The 19188-nt window shown below is 43.5% G+C and overlaps 1 protein-coding gene across 1 annotated transcript; it reads right to left on the bottom strand.

Moving 5' to 3' along the window:
* Positions 1-12702: 12702 nt before the first annotated feature.
* On the bottom strand, positions 12703-18081 carry LOC114041431 (zinc finger protein 501-like). Its single transcript, XM_027859885.1, has 3 exons — positions 18072-18081; positions 16498-16611; positions 12703-14978 (listed from the first exon to the last, which is right to left on the bottom strand). Exons 1-3 carry the CDS (start codon positions 18079-18081, stop codon positions 13951-13953), a joined length of 1152 nt encoding a protein of 383 aa, XP_027715686.1. The 3' UTR covers positions 12703-13950.
* Between the last annotated feature and the right edge of the window lie 1107 nt (positions 18082-19188).

Below are 19188 nucleotides of genomic sequence, written 5' to 3'. Positions count from 1 at the left end.
ACTTTGTTCAACTGAAGATATGTGAAAAAGGACACATTGTTGTGTATGAATCTGAGAGTAAATAATACTCTGACAGTGTCTGTGACAAATCGTGTATGTGATTGTGAATAAAGGAGAGTAAGGCTTTGTGTATCTGGGTACACACGGTGGGGGGAGTCTTCACGTCAGCTTCTTGCCTGCTTTCCCCTCACCCCTCCATGCCCTCCACTGATTTCCCCACCAGTCTGGGTTTGCGTCCCAGGCAAACCAGGAACCTGGCAGGCAGATATTACTCTTGGCTCCAGGGATACCAAGGAATGCAGGTGCTCTGGACCTTACTGGGAGTGGGCTATGGTCAGGATCCCAGGCATCCAGACCTCTTCTACCATGGACCCCTCCCCCAAGTCTCCATTCTCCCTCTGGAAACCAGGGGTCCAGACCCCTAGCCTTCCCTTCCCCTCAGGGACTGGGGGGAGGGGAGGGAGTAAGAATGTGAGGCTTCTTCCAGGCCAAACTCTGACTTCAACTCACCCCGCAGCAGCCCCCCTCCACCAACACCACCAACACACTTGCATCCAGACCCAGAACTGCTCCAACTCCCTCCCATTACTCACATCCAGCGCAGCTTTGGACACAGAAGCAGATCAGAAACAGAGCACCGTACTACCCATGAGACCAACGCCCCAGAGAGAAAAGCCCCAGCAGAGAGAGCCAGGACCTACAGGTCTGGGTCACCCCAGGAGCAGGAAAACAAGACTGTGAGAGCCAGAGAGTAGGGGACATACACGGTGGGAGAAAGACAGCAAAGGTAAGCTAGGGGGCAATAGACAGACACAGTGAGACAGAGAAACAGAGATAGTGACAGAGACAGAAGAGCAACTTAGTGTGGTAGAGAGGAAGCGCGACAGTGACTAACAGGGAAAGATGATCAGAGATGGCAAGAGATGAAAGAGTCAGAGACACAGTAAAAGAGAAGTAAAGAGAAAAGATACATTGAAATGAGAGACAGTGTAAGAGATAGATAGGGAAAATAGTAGGAGACAGAGTAGGTCAAAGGAGAGTGAGAGTTTTAGATCTGGGAACAGGACAAAAGATAGGGAAAGACAGAACAAGTGCTTATCAGGCAGTTCTCGGTTCTAACAGAAGCTGCCCAATAGCTAGCCATGTCCCCAACACTGCCCCCAGCTCCAGTCTCTGAGGGCCTCTCCCCAGCCATTGTGGAAGGCTCCCTGGCCCTATTGGGCCTGGGGGTTGCTGTTGGAAATTTTTATGCCTTGTGTATGGGGCAAGCAGGCCTGGGTGGGAGGGCCTTGGCTCCACACCTGGCCCAGCTGGCTGGGGCTGACCTCCTCTACTCGGCCTCTGTCCCCTTTGTGGTCCACAATGCCCTGACAGGTGACTGGGCTTTTGGAGACACTGGCTGCTGTCTCATCCTGGCACTGGACCTCTTTGCCATGCATGCTGCCATTTTCCTGCTGACTGGCCTTGGTGCCCGCCGCTATCGAGCTGTGGCCTACCCATTATCCCCAACTCCCACCTGGCATGGCCCTGCTGTAGCCGCTGCTGCTTGGGCAGCCTCAGGCCTCCTAGCCCTGCCCATGGCACTGATGGCCCAATAAGAGGAGTGGAGTGGAGGACAACGGCTCTATGGGCCAGGCCGGAGTGAAGCCCAGGCCTGGGCCTACCTTACAGGACTAGCAGGGGCTGGGCTTCTGGGGCCAGGCCTGGCCTTGGCTGTCATGTACGGGCGGCTGGTCCAGCTCGTGGGCCATAGTCAGAGAAACCTCAGAAGGCATGGCAGGGAGCTCCACAGGGGCAGTCTTCACCTCTTTGCCTTGACTGGAGCAGCTGTGCTGGTCTTCTGGGCCTGCTACCTCCCCTTCTGGGCCTGGCAGATAGTGCCCCTTTACTGAGCCTTTTGACCACCTGACCCCAGCTACACAGGCCCAAGTCACACATGCCATCACAGCCCTCACCTATGTCAATAGTTGCCTGGATCCTATCATCTACAGTGGGCTCGGGCGCCGCTGCTCAGATGCCCTAGGCCAAAGGAAGAAGAGGGCAAAGAGAAGGAGAGATGGTGCCTCAGGGAAACCGGGATGGAGAGTACTGGTGAGGGCTGGGGGCCTTGGACTGAGAGTGGGGAGGAAGACCTGAGTCTGGAATGCCTGGGACCAGGAAGGGTTGGGGGAGGACTGACCACCACCAGCTCCTCCTTTCCCCGATCTCTTGACTTCTTCCTCTCCTACTGCCTCTTCTCTCCCTCTGTTCTGCTTCCCTTCTTCTCTATCAAAATCTTAATTCCTTTCGCTGCCCCTATTCCCATGCCTCCCTCTTTCTCCTTTCTCACAGATGTTAAAGGCAACAAGGACAAAAGCAACAGTAGCTGGAGCACCTGGATTGAAGGGACCCAAAGGAGCAGGAAGCCCAGAAGAACCTGCTGTTTCCAGCCTTGTGTGTGACGTAAGCAGAGACCCTGCCTCAGCCTCTTCAAGGAGCCTTAAGAGATACTGTCCAACAGGGACAGAAACTGCCCTGCTCTGCTCTAGCTGGGTGTGTGGAAATGTAAGCAGAGTCCTTGCTTCAACCTCATTGAAGAGCCCTTGTCCAGCAGGGACAGAGCCAACATTGCCCTGCTCTAGTCTGTCCATCTCTCAACAGGATGCTAGCCCCCAGGGAGAACATCTCCCTCTGAAATACATTGACCCTCATCTCCCAAACCCAGGCCCCTTGGGGACCCAGGCATCTGGGTCCTGCTCTCAGCTTACTGAAAGGAGGGGAGACCAAGTGATGCCCTAATAAAAGTTCCTGGGCTTCTGTCCTCTCCCCTTCTCTTCTCCTCCCCAAACGTAGCTACGCCATGTCCAAACTGTGCCAGCCCCTGGTCATGCCTGGCCTTCCTTCCCCTTCTCTTCCCCCCACCAGCAGGAACAGACCCTACTCCCTAGGCCCAGCAGTGCCATCCACGTTTACTCTGCAGCTCAGCTATGAAATCCATATCTGCCATCCAACCCCACCCTTTACTTCTCTGGGCTTTTTCCTGATTTTTCTTGATCCAAATGGGGGTTGGGGGGTTGGCTGAGGGTGAAGGAGTGATCAGATCTGTCTGAAATGACTCACCTTAGTGATCTCTCTCTTTCCCTCTCTCTCTCTCTCTTTCCATCCTGCCTTTTCTCTCTGTATTTTTTCCCCTTAATTGTCTCTCTGTCAGTCTTCTCCTCCCTTCCCCAGACTCCACAGCTTCTTCACTCTCTTCCTCCAATCTTACCCTCCCCTTCTGATCTGGTGCCCCACATGAAGGGCTGCATATACTAACCTCTAGCCTCTGGCCCTTCAGAGATCTGCTTTTGTGTTTAGGCCCCATTGTGTCCTCCACCCCATACATACCGTGGGAAGCCAGATGTCCCCTTTCTTAGCCTCTAACCCTGCTTTTCCTAGGGGACTTGTAGCCTATTTTCCCTCAGGTTTTGTCCCATCTGATACCCAAGAATCTGACTGATAGCCCCTGCTGCATCAGGGACCCAGGCATCTGGTCTCCAGCTGCCCTATTGTTCCAATCATCATCTTTGTCACTTCTAATACCCTAATTTCCTTCTCTAGGAAATTCCCCTAATGTCTTGTCTCTGGCATAAAAATATAAGTTACTTGAAGGCAGGGCAACTGTCTTATTTTCATATTTGAATTCTCAGCATTTAGCACAGAGGTTGTCATATAGTAAGCATTTAATAAATACATTCATTTATTCAGACCACAAATGTCTGGCCCCTATCCATCACTGCAGGGACTCCAATGAAGGGTCCCTTGGACTGAATCAGAGTAATCAATTCTTCCTGCTCCTACCTTCTCCAGGTCTTCCTAAGACCATTACCCCATAATTGTACTTCCTCTGGCCTTTCTCTACCATCCTGCTGACCCACCTCAAACTCTGGGATCCTCTCCTGAATCTCAAGATAATCACATGGTGATGAAGGTGGGGATGCCCCCTCCATCCTCTGCCAAGCCAGCACCAACTTCCAATTCCCCCACCCAGAGGACAGGGAGACAGGGACAAGGCTGTGGATACCTGATTCTAGGAAAGTCCTCTCCTCCATCCCCATTCTTTCTCTGCTTCACCCCCTATGCCTTTCCCTATCCTTTCCTCTCTCCCCCATCCCCTTGTAAGTATGTAGGTGGTACTGGGTTGCTAGGCAGACTACGTTAGCAATCATCTACTGAACCAAAGGACCTATTGAACATGCTTATACAACTGGCACCCTTCCCTAAATTGTAGGTGGAGCTTCTCTAAAAGTTCATTCCTTTTGGGGGTAATTTCCCTTTCCAAGTAATTCATTCCCTCTCTCTTCACAGCATGGCTTGCTTTACAAAGCCAGTTGGGGCAAATGGCCATAGCCAGTAAAAACAGAAATTGAAAATGCCTACGTGCTTTGTTCCCTTCCTATCCTGCTGCTCTTAATAGCTCATAATTTTATTTTTAAGAGTATATAAATACAGAATTAATTGCAAGTCTTGTAATAGTTTAGTACCACTCTCCTATTTCACCAGCTGTTCTAAGTTCTCTTCCCAAACCCCCAGATTCAGTCCAAAGCAAACATGTCATCTCTCTAAAACAGGGATCCTTAACTTTGGGTCCACAGTCCCCTTGGGCATTCATTAACTTGAACCAACTATATCTTGCTTACGCCAAGGACGCCCAGGTGAGTGACCTGCCTAGCAGAGATCATGGGGGAGAGGAGGAAAAGGGGAACAGAGAGCACGATGAAGACACTATGAGAAGGGAAGGGGCACAAGGGTCCTTATAGGAGCTATGAACTGTCTTGGTCCTACCTGTGTGCCTCAGTATTAGCAAGGTTGTGCCTAATCTTCCCATTGATGTTTTGTGTATGTTTTGGGGAAAGGCCCTCATGGGAGCAATGTTTTGTAGCTACTCTTCTCACTATACAATCTTAGGAAGTGCTTTTGCTTTAATCTGATTGTGTCTATTGGTTAACTAATAAAGGTAAACACATTGTGGTAGGTCATGAGCTATGGTTTAGGAGTGCAGACCCACCTATCATCATTGAACCTGAGGTAATTGTCCGCTTGGGGCCTAACCTGCAACCTGTGAGTGAAAACTGAGGTGACTTATGTAGCTCCCAGAAGGAGCGAAACATACACATGGTGTTTGGGTTGGGGTGGGGGGATGCATATATTCTACTCCGCCATAGGTGAAATGACTGGCACAGAGTCTCATAGACTTCTGGGAATATGAGATTTTGTTCATCAACCTGACCAAGTGTGTTAAAATCATGTTTTGCTTCCCCTCCTTTATCTCCCCTCCCCACTTCTAGTTAGTGTAATAAGTAAGTATATATGCAGCCAGTATAAAATGGCAATAGCAGGAAGTAAAATTGCAAAGGGGAACCTAGAAGTCATGTACAAATCATCCTAAAGATCAAAGGAGCAAAACTTACCAACTGTATCATATGTTAACCAAAAATCACATCTATGAGCTGAACTGGGAAAGCCAATGAGGCTTTGCTGATGGAGCCTTTTGGTCCTATGATATGTAAATCTCAAATAAACTCCAGACATCCGCAGAGCACTTTAAGATTCTGATAACTTATACTAGCTGTGTGACCCTGGGCAAGTCACTTAACCCCAACTGCCTTGCCAAAAAAAAAAAAAAAAGATTTTGATAACTTTCAGGTGACATGGATATGTTAACTTTAAAATTTTTACCAATAATTTTGAGAAAATTTGAATATGTTAATGAACCCCAAGAGAACACAGATAAGAATTACTGTTTCCCAAAAAAAATCCTATAAAAATGAGATGTCAACCTTCTGTCCCTACCCCCTCCCCAGCCCTCTTCCATTTCCATTGGGTGCATGCTGCCCAGTGCACCCAACTTCAATCCATAGTTATGAGTGACTCTCTGTGCCTCTCTCCCTCCATATCCTCTTGCTCACAATGCCTGCCTTCACCACCCCATCCTCCATCACCCACACAGTCTGCCTCTGTATCTACCCCCCAACCCCTTTGAGACTTATCTCTATACTTTCTGTGCTATTTTTCCCTCCATGCCTTATTAAAAGGTGAATGTAACCTCACTTCCGCTGCCATCATGGTCTTTCCCAGCAAGTACCAAAAGAACTGAGTATGTTTTCCCCATTTCATAATTTCATAAATCAATTAGCAGTTCACCAAGGAATTATCATATGCCATAAACAGCAGGACACAACTTGGACCGAGCTGTTAAAAAGAAAAAAAAAAAAAAAGGAAGACAGAGACAGCCAGGCTATCTATATGCTGTATATACACTGGATACCCACGTTTTCCCTTTTCAATAAACTCTATATTATTTCAGGGATTGTCTCCTCATAGGTTCATGTCAACCTAACGAGGCCAGGGTGGCTGTCCTGTTCAGGTAGCCTGAGAGAGACCACAAAGAGAAATCAGCAAGAGCACTCTTTTTTATACAGTTATCTAAAAATAACTCGTGAGTAACAGAGTTATTGCTCAGAGCTTATTTCAATACAACTAGATTTCAGAATTGTCATCCCGTTATTTCATCAGTAAGTTTGTCATGCCCTGGGTGAATCACTACCACTGGCTTAACATTAGCAGAACAATCTGTTCAGGTTTGGCTGCCATTTAGGCACCTGTTCTTGGCAGGAGCTAAGGAATTATAGAAGACTCCTTCCTAAGACTGTTGTACATTACAGTTTAACCCTCACTTATCCATTCAGCCTGGAGACTCAATAGCTGCACTTTATTCTGCTACTCATCGGGTGGCACAGTGGATAAAGGACTGGTTCTAGAACCAGGAAGACCAGAGTTCAAATGCAACCTCACACCTTTACTGGCTATATGGCCCTGGGCAAGTCATTTAACCTCGGTGTGCCTGAACTGTAAAAGGAAGGTAATAATATTTTTTTTTTAGGCAATTGGGGTTAAGTGACTTGCCCAGGGTCACACAGCTAGTAAGTGTCAAGTGTTTGGTCTGAGGCCAGATTTGAACTCAGGTCCTCCTGACTTCAGGGCCAGCGCTCTAAATAATATCTTTTATATCCCAGGATTGTTGTGAGATTCAAATGACACAATATTTGTAAAGCACTTAGCACAGTGCCTGGTACATAGCAGGCACTTAATAAATGATTGTTTTCTTCCATTCTGTGGAACCACACCCATTAAAAACTATCACACTTGAGCCCCAACTAGTGACTTTACCTTCAATAGTCAACCAGAGGACACAATTAGTTCAAAGCAAAGGTATTTAATGAAACAGCATAGTAAGAAAAAGAGCAATGAAGAATTCCCCTAAACCTGAGGTATGTACTCCCACAAACACATACAACATCAGTAGTAAGAGGGGATTATATGAGGGAGCACACACACTGGGAACACATGAGGCCTGGGCAGGTGTGGAGGGGCAATTCATGTCCTGTATGTTTCATGACTGCCAATATCTCATGGTGATGTCCTCACACAGCTCTCTTTGGACCTCTTCCCTATGGAATGCTACCCTTAAGGAGCTAAACAGTCTACTGAAGAGTGAGCAATATGTTTTTATAAATAAATACAAAAATTTTACAAAGCAGTTTCCATGGGGAGGATCACTGGAAGGTTAGGGAAGAGTAGACAGCTAGGCAACACAGTACACAGAGCACTGGGCCTGGAGTCAGGAAGACTGATCTTCCCGAGTTCACATCTGGACTCAGACACTTACTAGCTATGTGACTCTGGGCAAGTTACTTAATTCTGTTTGCCTCAGTTTCCTCATCTGTAAAATAAACTGGAGAAGGAAATGGCAAACCACTCCAGTATCTTTGCCAAGAAAACCCCAAACCAGGTCATGAAGAGTCAGACATGACTGAAATAACCAAACAATAACAAAGAGGGCAGAGTACGGCAAGGGACACTGGAGGGATGGGGTGACATGGATGGGAAAGAGGGAGCAAGGAATGGTAGTCACAAAAGAGAGCTTCAGTCTAGGTAGACTAAAGCTCAGAAACATAAGGATTCCATGGGGCAATAATAACTACAACAGCACTAATAATAATAATAATGATGATGATAATTAGAACTTATAGACCCCTTTAAAGTTTGCCAAGCACTTTACAAATATTATCTCATTTGATCCTCTCAATAACCCTGAGAGGTAGATGCTATTATTATCCCCACTTTACAGCTGAGAAAACTGAGGCAGAGGTTAAGTGCCCAGGGTCACACAGCTAGTATCTGAGGCTGGATTTGAACTCAGGTCTTCTTGACTCTAGGTCTAACTCACTATCAGCTGTACCATCTAACTGCCTACCAGTAGATTGTCATGCTCTTCACAGTAGCACAAATAAAGTGGATCTGATTATCAATCCATAAGAAGGAGTTGGAATATGGCAAGAAGGGGCTGTTGTACACAGGGTAGAAGAGCAAATGCCCAGTTGTTAGCCCTGCTGGATGGTCAAGGCAGGGGCTGGTGGAGGCTAGGGGCCAGTCTTAAAAAGGCGGTTAAAAAGGAGTAAGAGTTGGGTCTTTCCATTCCTTTTTGGATCACCAGAAATTTTACTTATTCAGAGACTTCAGTGTAACATGATTCACAGCCATATTGCTTCACCCAGAAGATGTATTTGGAAGAAATGGATCTTTTCTTCCAAAATGAAATTGATTTTGCTCTCACTGATGTGAGCCCTCCCTCCAATAGCAGGAATCGCCACCCATCCCTGCCTTCTAATCCTGTGCAATTCTTATCTATGTTCTCCCATAAATCTTCCCAGTGTATTAGAGGCCTCACTCTAGATGTGAACATTCTGTGGGTACCAGTATAGTGCTTAGGCTCTCCATCTTTTATCCTTCACACTCTCTGCAAGACCAACTTAGCTTCTCCCCTCTTCATGCCTCCAGAAAAATCCTACTCTGATTTCCTAGATATCTTTTGCAACACTCCTTGCAAACAATCACTACTGGTAACTTTCTGCAACCTACTTTTCCCCACAATATATCTTTACATTCTCCTTTTACATTCTCCACAATTCTGATTCTTCAGAAATAATGGGATATCAGGATTCACCTCCACATATTATGACCAAAAAATCATAGTTAAAAAAAAGATGGGATTTATGTCAAGGAGTAGTTTGGTATCACTGAAAGTGCTGTACAATTTTCCAAATGTGATTTAACCTAGCCCACTGTCCATATGGCATGACTAAAAAGACATATATATTGTTTGATTAACTTACTAGGATGCCTGTCCAACTATATATTCAACAATAGTCAACAAGCATTTATTAAGTGCTTACTAAGTGTCAGGCACTGTACTAAGTGCTTTGAAAGTGTCTGCCCTCAAGTAGCTTACATTCTAATATGGGAAGACATAAATGGGAGCTGAAACGCAAGGCAGAGAAAGCAGAAGGTAGCCACACAGGAGCATTATAATTAAGTCCAGGAAGTCAGAAGCAGAGCTTGGAGAAGAATGAAGGATGGCCGGCCTAGCCGACCTTGGGACCTTCTTCAAAACAGAGATTCTGTGAAAGATTCATCAATGAGAGAAAGGGACCATAGAAGAAGATGGAGTGATTTGCTTCTTCACCTCATTTTAAAGAACAGGAAATTGAAGGGGCAGCTAGGTGGCACAGTAGATAGAGCTTGGGCCTTGGAGTCAGGAGGACATGAGTTCAAATCCAACCTCTGACATTTGACACTTACTAGCTGTGTGACCCTAGGCAAGTCACTTAACCCCATTGCCTAGCCAAAAAAAAAAAAAAGAAATAAAGAAAAAAAAAAAGAAGAGGAAATTGAAGCAAAACAGGGTTAAGGGACATGCCCGGGATCACACAGCTAGTAAGCGTCTGAGGTCAGGTTTGAACGCAGTTCTTCCTAACTCCAGGCCCAGTGCTCTATCCATTGTACCATCGAGCTGTCCAGATCTAGCAGAAAGGCTGGACTGTGTAGGATATAGATTGTGTAGGATATAGAAACAGGTGCAACTGGCAACTCTGTTGCTAACTATCCAGTTTCCAATCATAGATCCAGGATAGGGACCTGTGCCTAGAGTGGGCTCTTGGCAAGGAGCAAGGTCAAAAGCAAGCAGCAACCCAGGAGCAGAACAGAGTCTCGGTTCCAGTTTCCAGACCAGACTGAAGCCTTCAGAGGAATAACCAGGGCACGAATTCCAGATCAGAGGAATCTATATTCTGTCACTCTGAACAAACAGAACTTTCCAGCTGACTGAGAGTAGTTGAATCTAGCCAAAATCTACTGGGATTCCAAATGGGGCACTATTGCTTAGATCCAAACTCAGGTCAATAATCTGGAGAACTCAGATTGTGAGGGCAGCAGTCAGGGTAATCATAGCACATTGCGAGCTTTGAAAGTTTCCAGCCTGATGTGTCCCTGAAAACATAGAATAACACAATACTCCACACCCCAAGAAAGTAGCAGCAGGATCAGCTTAGACACTCCCACTAGAAGTACACTGAACCTGGCCCTAACATCAAGTCTGAAGTCATGAAAAAGCTAGAAGAGTAAGCAAGCCAAAAAAGAATACATCCATAAAAAGCTATTATGATGACAGGACTCCAAAGGCAGAAGAAACCAGTAGAAGACAATGACTCCAAAACACCTACAAGCAAAACCTCGAAGAAAAACAAAGACTGAGCACAAATTCAACTGGAATTCCTGGAAGTGATGGAAGAAAAAAGTTAAAAAAAAAAGTTTTGTCAATGAAATGAGAATGCTAGAGGAAAAAATTAGAAAAGAAATTAGAGCTGGGGAAGAAAGAACTGGAGAGGGAATTAATAGTTTGTTACAAGAGGTACAAAACCTTGCCCAAGCAACAAACTCCCTGAAAATTAGAATAGACTAAATAGAAACTAATGACTCTGAAACAACAAGAAATATTAAAATCAAAAGACTGAAAAAATCCCAGATGATAATATAAAGCACCTTATAGCAAAACAACTGACCTTAAAATCAGATCAAGGATAGATAATTTAAGAATCATCAGATTATCTGAAAATCATGACCAAAATATATCGTATTTAAAGAAATCATAAGACTGCCCAGATTTCTTTGAACCAGAGGACAAAATAGAAAAAGAACCTACCAGTCACCTTATAAACGAAACTCCAAAATGAAAATCCTCCAGGAACACCATAGCCAAAATCTAGAATTTCCAGATTAAGTAAAAAATACTGCAAGCAACCAGAAAGAAAAAAATTAAAGTATAAAGGAACCACAATCAGGATCACACATAATTTAGCAACCAACACTATAAAGGAGGGGAAAGTTTGGAATACAATATTACAGAAAGTAAAAAACGTATGCTTATAACTAAGAATAACTTACCCAGAAAATCTGAATATCCACAGCAGGTGAAAATGTAATTTGAATGAAATAGAAGACTTCTCAGCATTCCTGATATAAGAAATAAGCTGCATAGCTACTTTGAAGCTTCTATAGGAGTTAAGGGAAACATAAACAAGTGTTTATGTAAACAGTGAATGAACAATCCAAGGGACTAAACAAAGTTAAATTGTTTGTATTCTAATATAGAGAAATGATATATATACTCTCCGAACCCTATCATCAGGCATCATAAAGGGAGGCCTGTGAGTCCTTCTGTTACATCCTAATGATCTTAAAAAGAAAGGAAAGTGAGGGGAAGAATCCCATGCGAACATAAAAGGGAGAAGACTTGGGGAATTCTCTCTCATAACTAAGGTGTGCAGGTAGAAGTCTATACAAAGAAAGAGGAAGGAGTGCAGGGGTAGCAGGGTGACATTTGAACCTCACCTCATCTGAACTGATCAGAGAAATGGAGAATATACACATACGCATATAAAAAGTTGGGTATAAAACATCTCACTAAACAGGAAACAGGAGGGAAAAGAGAGAAGGGAGAGGGAAGAACAAGAGGGAGGGTAAATTAAGGAAAGGATTAGTCCTAAACAAAACAAACTCTAAGGATATACAAAAATAGGTATAGCATATCTTTTTTTACAGTGGCAAAGAGCTGGAAAATAAGGAAATGTCCATCAATTGGAAAATGGCTGAGCTAGCTATGGTAAATATATATATATATATATATATATATATATATATACACATATATATACACACATATTTTTATATGTGTATGTATACATATATGCACATATACAATTATTATATAATTTATTATGTTGTTATAAGAGATGATGAAGGAGATGGTTTTGGAGAAACCTGGTAAGACTTGTATGAAATGATGCAAAGTGAAGTGAGCAGAACCAGGAAAACAATTTATAAAATGACAACAATATTTTAAAGACAAATAATTTTGAAAGACTTAAGGACTCTGATGATGACAATGAACAACCATAAATCCAGAGGACTCATGATGAAATACACTACTTACCTCCTGATACAGTACAGAATGAGACATATTTTTTTTTTGACATGGCCAATCTGGAAAGCTGTTTTGGTAGACTATATGTGTTTGTGAAAGGGCTTTAGTTTTTCTTTTTCAACTGGGGATAGGGATAGGAGGGAGAGAAGATGGATCTTTTGCTGATTGAAAAAATTAACTTAAAAAAGAATATTGTGTAATCTTAACATATTCATGAGAGAAGCTGTGGTGGAGGTGAATGCTTAAGGCTTCATTTTGCTTTACCAAGTCAAACACTTCTTCACAATTACACACAATATACACAACAGTACAACGTATGATCTTTGTTATTTCATCAATTGTGTAACTACAAATGTGTGATCTGCTATAGAAAATTGTTTTTGAAAGTCTTTTGCTCTTCTCATATTTTCATTGAGAGGCTCAGTATGAGCATAGATCATTCTAAAAAAATTTATAGTGATGAACCAGTTGGTACAGAGAATGCATAGTGGCTAAAGAGCTGGCCTTGGAGCCAGGAAGACCTGGGTTTAAGTCCTGCTTCTGACATACACTGTCTATGTAATTCTAGAGAATCAAATAACCTCTCAGAACCCCCAGGAAACTTTCTAAGGCTATAAAATGTGTTACAGAATTTTTTTTCTACAGAGAGGAATGGCACTTCTTGGGAGAGGCATACCCATCATCAGAGATTCAATGACTGTTGGTCAAAGTCAGGAGGCCAAACTGAAAGCAAAGGAATATATGAGTATGATAAAGAAACTGCTGATAGCTGCTTTGACTTTCTAGGGTACAAATTTAGTTTTTACAAATTTCAGGCCTGCTTACAGCACAATCAGCAGTATTCTGAGGCAATTTAGGATAAATAACATCTTTTACAATAGAAAGAGGTGCAGATAAAGGGGGAATCATTCAAGAGAGAAAAGGGAGGATTTGGGGGGAATATTTGTTTCTTATTGGAATGAGAGGACATTCCTGTTCAAAGGTAGTAGACAAAAGGAGGTAACCAACTACTTTTACAAATATGAAAGAGGACGCTTCAGACAAAACTTCAGGGTGAGGTAACAACAACAATAACAACAACTAATAATAGCTAAAATTTATATAGTGCTTACTATGTGCCCAACACTGTACTAAGTGCTTTACAATGATTATCTTACTCGATCTTCACGACAACCCTAGGAGGTAGGTACTATTATTGTCACAAAACAAAATTCTGGCCATCCTTCAAGATCTAGCTCAGATGTTACCTACCTAATGACCTCGGCTGAAAAAAATCCCTCCTTATTTTGCACTCACATGATGGAATTCAATGTACTTACAAGATTTCAATATACTGCCTTGTACTGTAGATATCTACATTTGTTTCTCAGCTCTTCCATTGGACTAGAAACAACTAGAAAATAGGAGCTATGTCTCATGCAAATGAAAATGATCTCTTTCTCCTCAAACTTCTCACAGTGTTTTGCCTGAACCTTTGAAATAAAATTATTAGGGTACATTCCTTTATTACTAGCACTCAGCACACTGTCTTGCACATTGTCAATGATTAATAAACATTTGTAGAATTGAGTAAGATACCTTTGTTCAACTGAATAACTTGGGAGCACTTACTAGTTTACATTCATCACATTTGCAAGTTTCTGTCTAGAATGAATTCGCTGATGCTTAGTAAGTTGAGAGCTCTGACTAAAGGTTTTTACACATTCCTGACACTTATATGGTCTCTCCCCAGTGTGAGTTCTGTGATGTTGAATAAGCAATGAGCTCTGATTGAAGCTTTTCCCACATTCACTGCACTTATATGGTTTCTCTCCCGTGTGAATTTTCTGATGTTGAATAAGGGATGAGCACTGACTGAAAGATTTCCCACATTCTTGACATCCAAAGGGTTTTTCTCCTGTATGAATTCTCTGATGTTGAATAAGTTGGGAACTCCAACTGAAATCCTTTCCACATTCACTTCCAGTATGGGTTCTTTGATGTCCAATAAAGTTTGAACTCCGACTCAAAGTTTTCCCACATTCATTACATTCAAAGGGTTTTTCTCCAGTATGGATTCTCTGATGTTGAATAAGTAGTGAGCTGCAAGTGAAGCCCTTCTCACATTCATTACACTTATAAGGTTTTTCCCCAGTATGAGTTCTCTGATGTTGGACAAGTAGTGAACTGCATCTAAAGCTTTTCCCACATTCATGACACTTACAGGGTTTTTCTCCAGCGTAAGTTTTCTGATGTTCAATATGAACTTGATTTGGAGGGGGGGTTTTGGCCTGGATATCATACTTATGGGGTTTCTTTCCTTTATTTTCTTTCTTGTATGTGACAGGATTTGAGGTCACATCCAAGTTTCTCCTATATTTATTATATTCCTGGTCTCTTTTTCCTATGGCAATTTTCTTGTGGGTTATAGTTATTTGCTTTGAACGTTTCTTTTGGGAAGGGGATTTCTTCAAAATCACTTTTTTGGGGTTTCTCTGATGATTCTTTATTTTTCCTTCATATTCATAAGCTCCTCTAAAACCAGGGTCTGGAGCACCATTCTTTAAGAATATTTCTGAAGTTGCTCTACATGAGTCTGTATCTTCTGAAGCATGCACTTGTTCATATAAATGCTTGTCCTCAGTTAATACCCTGGGACCTGAAACAGGAAAAAAGAAAAGGTCACCAATTTCTTTCTTCTCTGAGAAAGAAAATTGCTGAAATGGAACAGTACTATTGAAATAAATGCCAATAAATTTGTATCCTTATAGCTCTCAAAAGCTGAAGAGAGCACTGCAATAAGGTTATAGACCTAAAGCTGAATGAGACTGTAGGGACCACAGATAAGAAAACGGAGGCCCAAAGAGGTTAAGCCCAAGATCATAAAAGGAGTTGGCTGCAGAGCTGGGATTCATACCCGGGGTCTTCTAACTCCAAATCCAGAGCTCTTCCCAGGACACCACGCTGAGAGGTTGATTGCCTATAAATGGTAAGGCCCTCCAGGTGCTCCCATTTATGGATGATGTTGTGATGGCTGAATCCAACTCCAGAATGTTACAGGCCTTCTTTGATTAGATCCACCAATCTTCCAAATGGGGTCAGTTTAACAATCTGTGCAGGGAAAAAACCAAATAGACAAAAAAGTCTACTGTCCAAACTATGACACGCAGCTAGGTGGAAAGGGAAGTGAAGATTAGGTGAGCAGACACTTGAAATGTTGGGGCAAATATTTTAAACTCACGGGCCAACCCAAAGGAGATTCAGCTGATATGTGCCCAGGGAAATAGCTTGGGAAGATATGGTAGAGATAAATAGATACAAGGAACTGTGGGGCAAAAATGGGGTCAGGACAGAGACCTTCAGCCCCCAGCAGATCCAAGACCCATTGCCTTTCCCCTTGCTCCAGGTCAAGTGTAGGGCCTAAAAATCCTATTCGTGGGAAAAGGAATAGGAAGGACTGGCTTGCTCAGGGAACCGAGCTTTGACAGGAGTATGCAAAAGAACATCAAAGATGTGATGAAGCGAAGGCTAAGCAGAGAGGTCAGAAGAGGGGAACAGCAGAACAGCAGCTGCATAAGAGGAGGGGAAAGAAGTAATCCCAAAGAGGAGGAAAGTATTACATCAACACAACTTCTCTGACAATAGGTGTCACCCTCAACTTTTATCTCACGGTGTAGTCAAAAGAACACTGGATTTGGAGTTGAGATCAGAGCTCAGATTCCAGTTCTGCCTTCTTAACTGGCTATGTGATCTTAAACAAGGAACAATACCTTCCTGGGCCTCAGCTCCCTCATCTGGAAAATTAGAAGATTGGATTGGGTGATCTCTAAGGACCTTTCACAAGGCTAAATCTAATGATCCCTTACTCTTCTCATTTTACAATGGGACTATGACCATCTGCTCCCATGGGTTGTACTACTGCTATGCAAATAACACATAAATCATCTTCCGAGACCACCATTTATTCAGTTCAGAAATGTATGACAACTCTGACCGAATATCCCAACAACATTCAACCTTTTCCCCATCAGTGTTTCTCTGATGCATTGTTCTCCTAAGACCCTTCTTTATATTTATCCTCTTGCCTTAGAGCCCTTCTAAAGCAGTGACCTAACATCTGGAAAGTCTGAGTATTTGAGGAGATAATAATTTCTATTGACTGGCAGTCTTTCTCTTACCTGAGCAGGAGCCCCTTAAGATCTCTTTCTTCTCAGCTCCCCGCAGATCTAGAACCCATAGTTCTTCCCCTTGCTCCAGCTGGGAGATTAGGTCAGGTTTGGAAAATGGAAAACCTGCTTAGAGGGAAAGAAATGGGACATATTGGTTTGTGCCGGGTTAAAACTAAGGCCTGCCGCAGGTTTTAGCACCAGCCTTTCAGTCGACAAGGGCCAGATGGGAAGAGACAGAAACACATTCCAAGGAGGGGGAAGAGGACTCAGGACCGAGGAACAGAAGGGCAATAACTTCATCTGGTTTATCTGGGAAACTAGGAAATTCCCTAGGGAATCTGTAGGATTCTCCCAATCTTATTAGGAAATTCAAGAAAGCTGCTCATTTCCTTCTCTGCAAAGATTATTGCCATATGGAAAGAGGGAGGGGAAATGTCCTGTCTCAGGTCCCAAGGAAAATGACGACACTCTGATCCCTGGGCCACACTCATCTGAGCATGTGAGTGTTGTCACCAGGAAAGGAAGCATTATGAAATGAAAAACAGCACTAATCTCGGAGTCAGAAGGCCCAAATGCGAATCTGGACTACCTTCCAGTCCATCAGGTTCTTTATCGTGGCAATGCTTAATGCTCTTTCTCATTCCACATCTCCACTGAATTGCTAAAGACTGCCATTCCCGCCTCCTCATGATCTCTCTCATCCAACCCCTTCTGTATTCATACAATCATTCCCTTTGTTCAGGGCCCTCATGTGGTCTTACCGAGATGATTGCAAAAGCTTCCTAACTGGTTTCCCCCCCTCAAAGTCTCTCCCCTGCTTCATTCTGTCTTCCATACTGCTGCCAAAGTGGTTTTTCTTAAGCACAGATCTGACAGGTCACTCAGGTGCTCAATAAATTCCACTAGATCCCTATTGCCTCTAAGATAAAATATTAACTCCTCTGTCTTAAAGCCCTTTACAACCTGGCCCCACTCTATCTTTCCAGACTCAACATTCATTATTTCCCTTCGCTCACTCTGTGATCCAGTGAAACCGGCCTTCTGTTAATCACATGGTGCTACATCTTCCATCTCCATGTCTTTGGACACGGTTGTCCCCCATGCCAGGAATATACTTCTTCTGCACCTCTGCCTTGCAAACTCCCATTCTTCCTTCAAGACACAATTCAAGCATTGCCTTCTACATGAAGCCCTTCTGGATCCCCCTGAACTGCTAGTGTTCTCTATCCCTAAAAACGTATATTTATTCTCTTCATATTTCTTCTGTGTACACCTTATATACGTACCTATTATCTCTCCAGTTAGGATGTAAGCTCCTTTTTTTTTTTTAAGTGAGGCAGTGGGGTAAAGTGACTTGCCCAGGGTGACACAGCTAGTAAGCATCAAGTGTCTGAGGCCAGATTTGAACTCGCGTCTTCCTGAATCCAGGGCCAGTGCTCTATCCACTGCGCCATCTAGCTGCCCCCAAATGTAACCTTCTTGCAAGAGGATTTATATTCCCACCATCTAGCACATGCCTACTCTGGGCATCTTCCCTGGCGGGCTGACCCCATGCCTACAATGCTCTCCCTCCTCATCCCTACCTCTTCGCATTCTTCAAGTCTCAACTAAAATCCTGTCTTCCACAAGAAGAAGCCTTTCCTTATCCCCTTTAATGCTAATACTTTCCTTCTATTTTCTCCAATTTATCCTGTACGCATCTTATTTGTACATAGCTGCTTGCATGTTGCCTCCCCTTTTAGACTGTGACCACCTTGAGGGCAGGGACTGTCTTTTGTCTTTCTTTGTCTCCCCAGTGCTTAGCAAAGTGCCTGGCACGTAGTAGGTGCTTAATAAATGTTCATGGACTGACTAGCACTTAGTAGGTGCTTAATAAATGCTTGAGTGACTGATCTTGGTTTTGTCACTGTCCTAGTCCACTGTGGCTACTTTGGGAAACTTGGAGATTTCCTCAGAAGTAGGCCAACTGGACCACTGAGGTTACAAGCAATAGGCCCTTATCTAGTGCACGTTAATTTGAATGAGGGATGGTGCTTAACTTGAGACATCCATGGAGAAGGGGAGAGCAAAGAAAGAGGTTCAGGGAAAGGCCACATTAGAGTCAGTCTCAGAGAAACAAAGCTACAACTGAATATCCAGAGGGGCAGGATTCTTCTGTGCACAGCTAGTAGGGCAGTCCAGGCCTTGCTTGAGAGCACGACAGAGGTAGATAGGGGAGCCATGGCACAATCAAATGGCTCTCATGGGACCCAGTGTCTAGCCTCTCTTAGTTTGGTATGGATATACCTGTGCTGTTACATATAACGGGATGCTAAGTATATTGAAGAGGGTCAGATATTATATAGAGAGAAAAGCAAGGTCTCACTCAGACGTGTCTGATGTAAGGATGTGCTGAAGCCAGCTCTACACAACTCTTAACTTTTCAGTGTGAATACTTACACTTCCAAAATCAGCGACTGATACAAATCAAGACTTGACTTATTGTTTTGTTGATTTTCTAGAGCTAGGGGTGGGGAACCTGCGGCTTCAAGGCCACACGTGGCCCTCTACGTCCTCAAGTGTGGCCCTTTGACTGAATTCAAAGTTTACAGAACAAATCCCCTAGGGGATTTGTTCTGTAAAACTTAGACTCAGTCAAAAGGCCGCACCCAAGGACCTAGAAGGTCACGTGGTCTCAAGGCCGCAGGTTCCTCCCCTCCC

Source organism: Vombatus ursinus, unplaced genomic scaffold, assembly GCF_900497805.2.
Source record: "Vombatus ursinus unplaced genomic scaffold, bare-nosed wombat genome assembly UNPS02014173.1, whole genome shotgun sequence".
Taxonomy (NCBI): domain Eukaryota; kingdom Metazoa; phylum Chordata; class Mammalia; order Diprotodontia; family Vombatidae; genus Vombatus; species Vombatus ursinus.
The sequence above is the reverse complement of the archived record's forward strand: the minus strand, read 5'-3'. Positions and strand labels throughout refer to the sequence as shown.

Bases quoted from the DNA above. Each gene is read 5' to 3' on its own strand.
- LOC114041431 (XM_027859885.1), bottom strand. The intron at 14,979-16,497 runs GTAAGAGAAAGA...TTCCTGTTTCAG, and splicing joins CTTAAGGGGCTCCTGCTCAG to GTCCCAGGGTATTAACTGAG.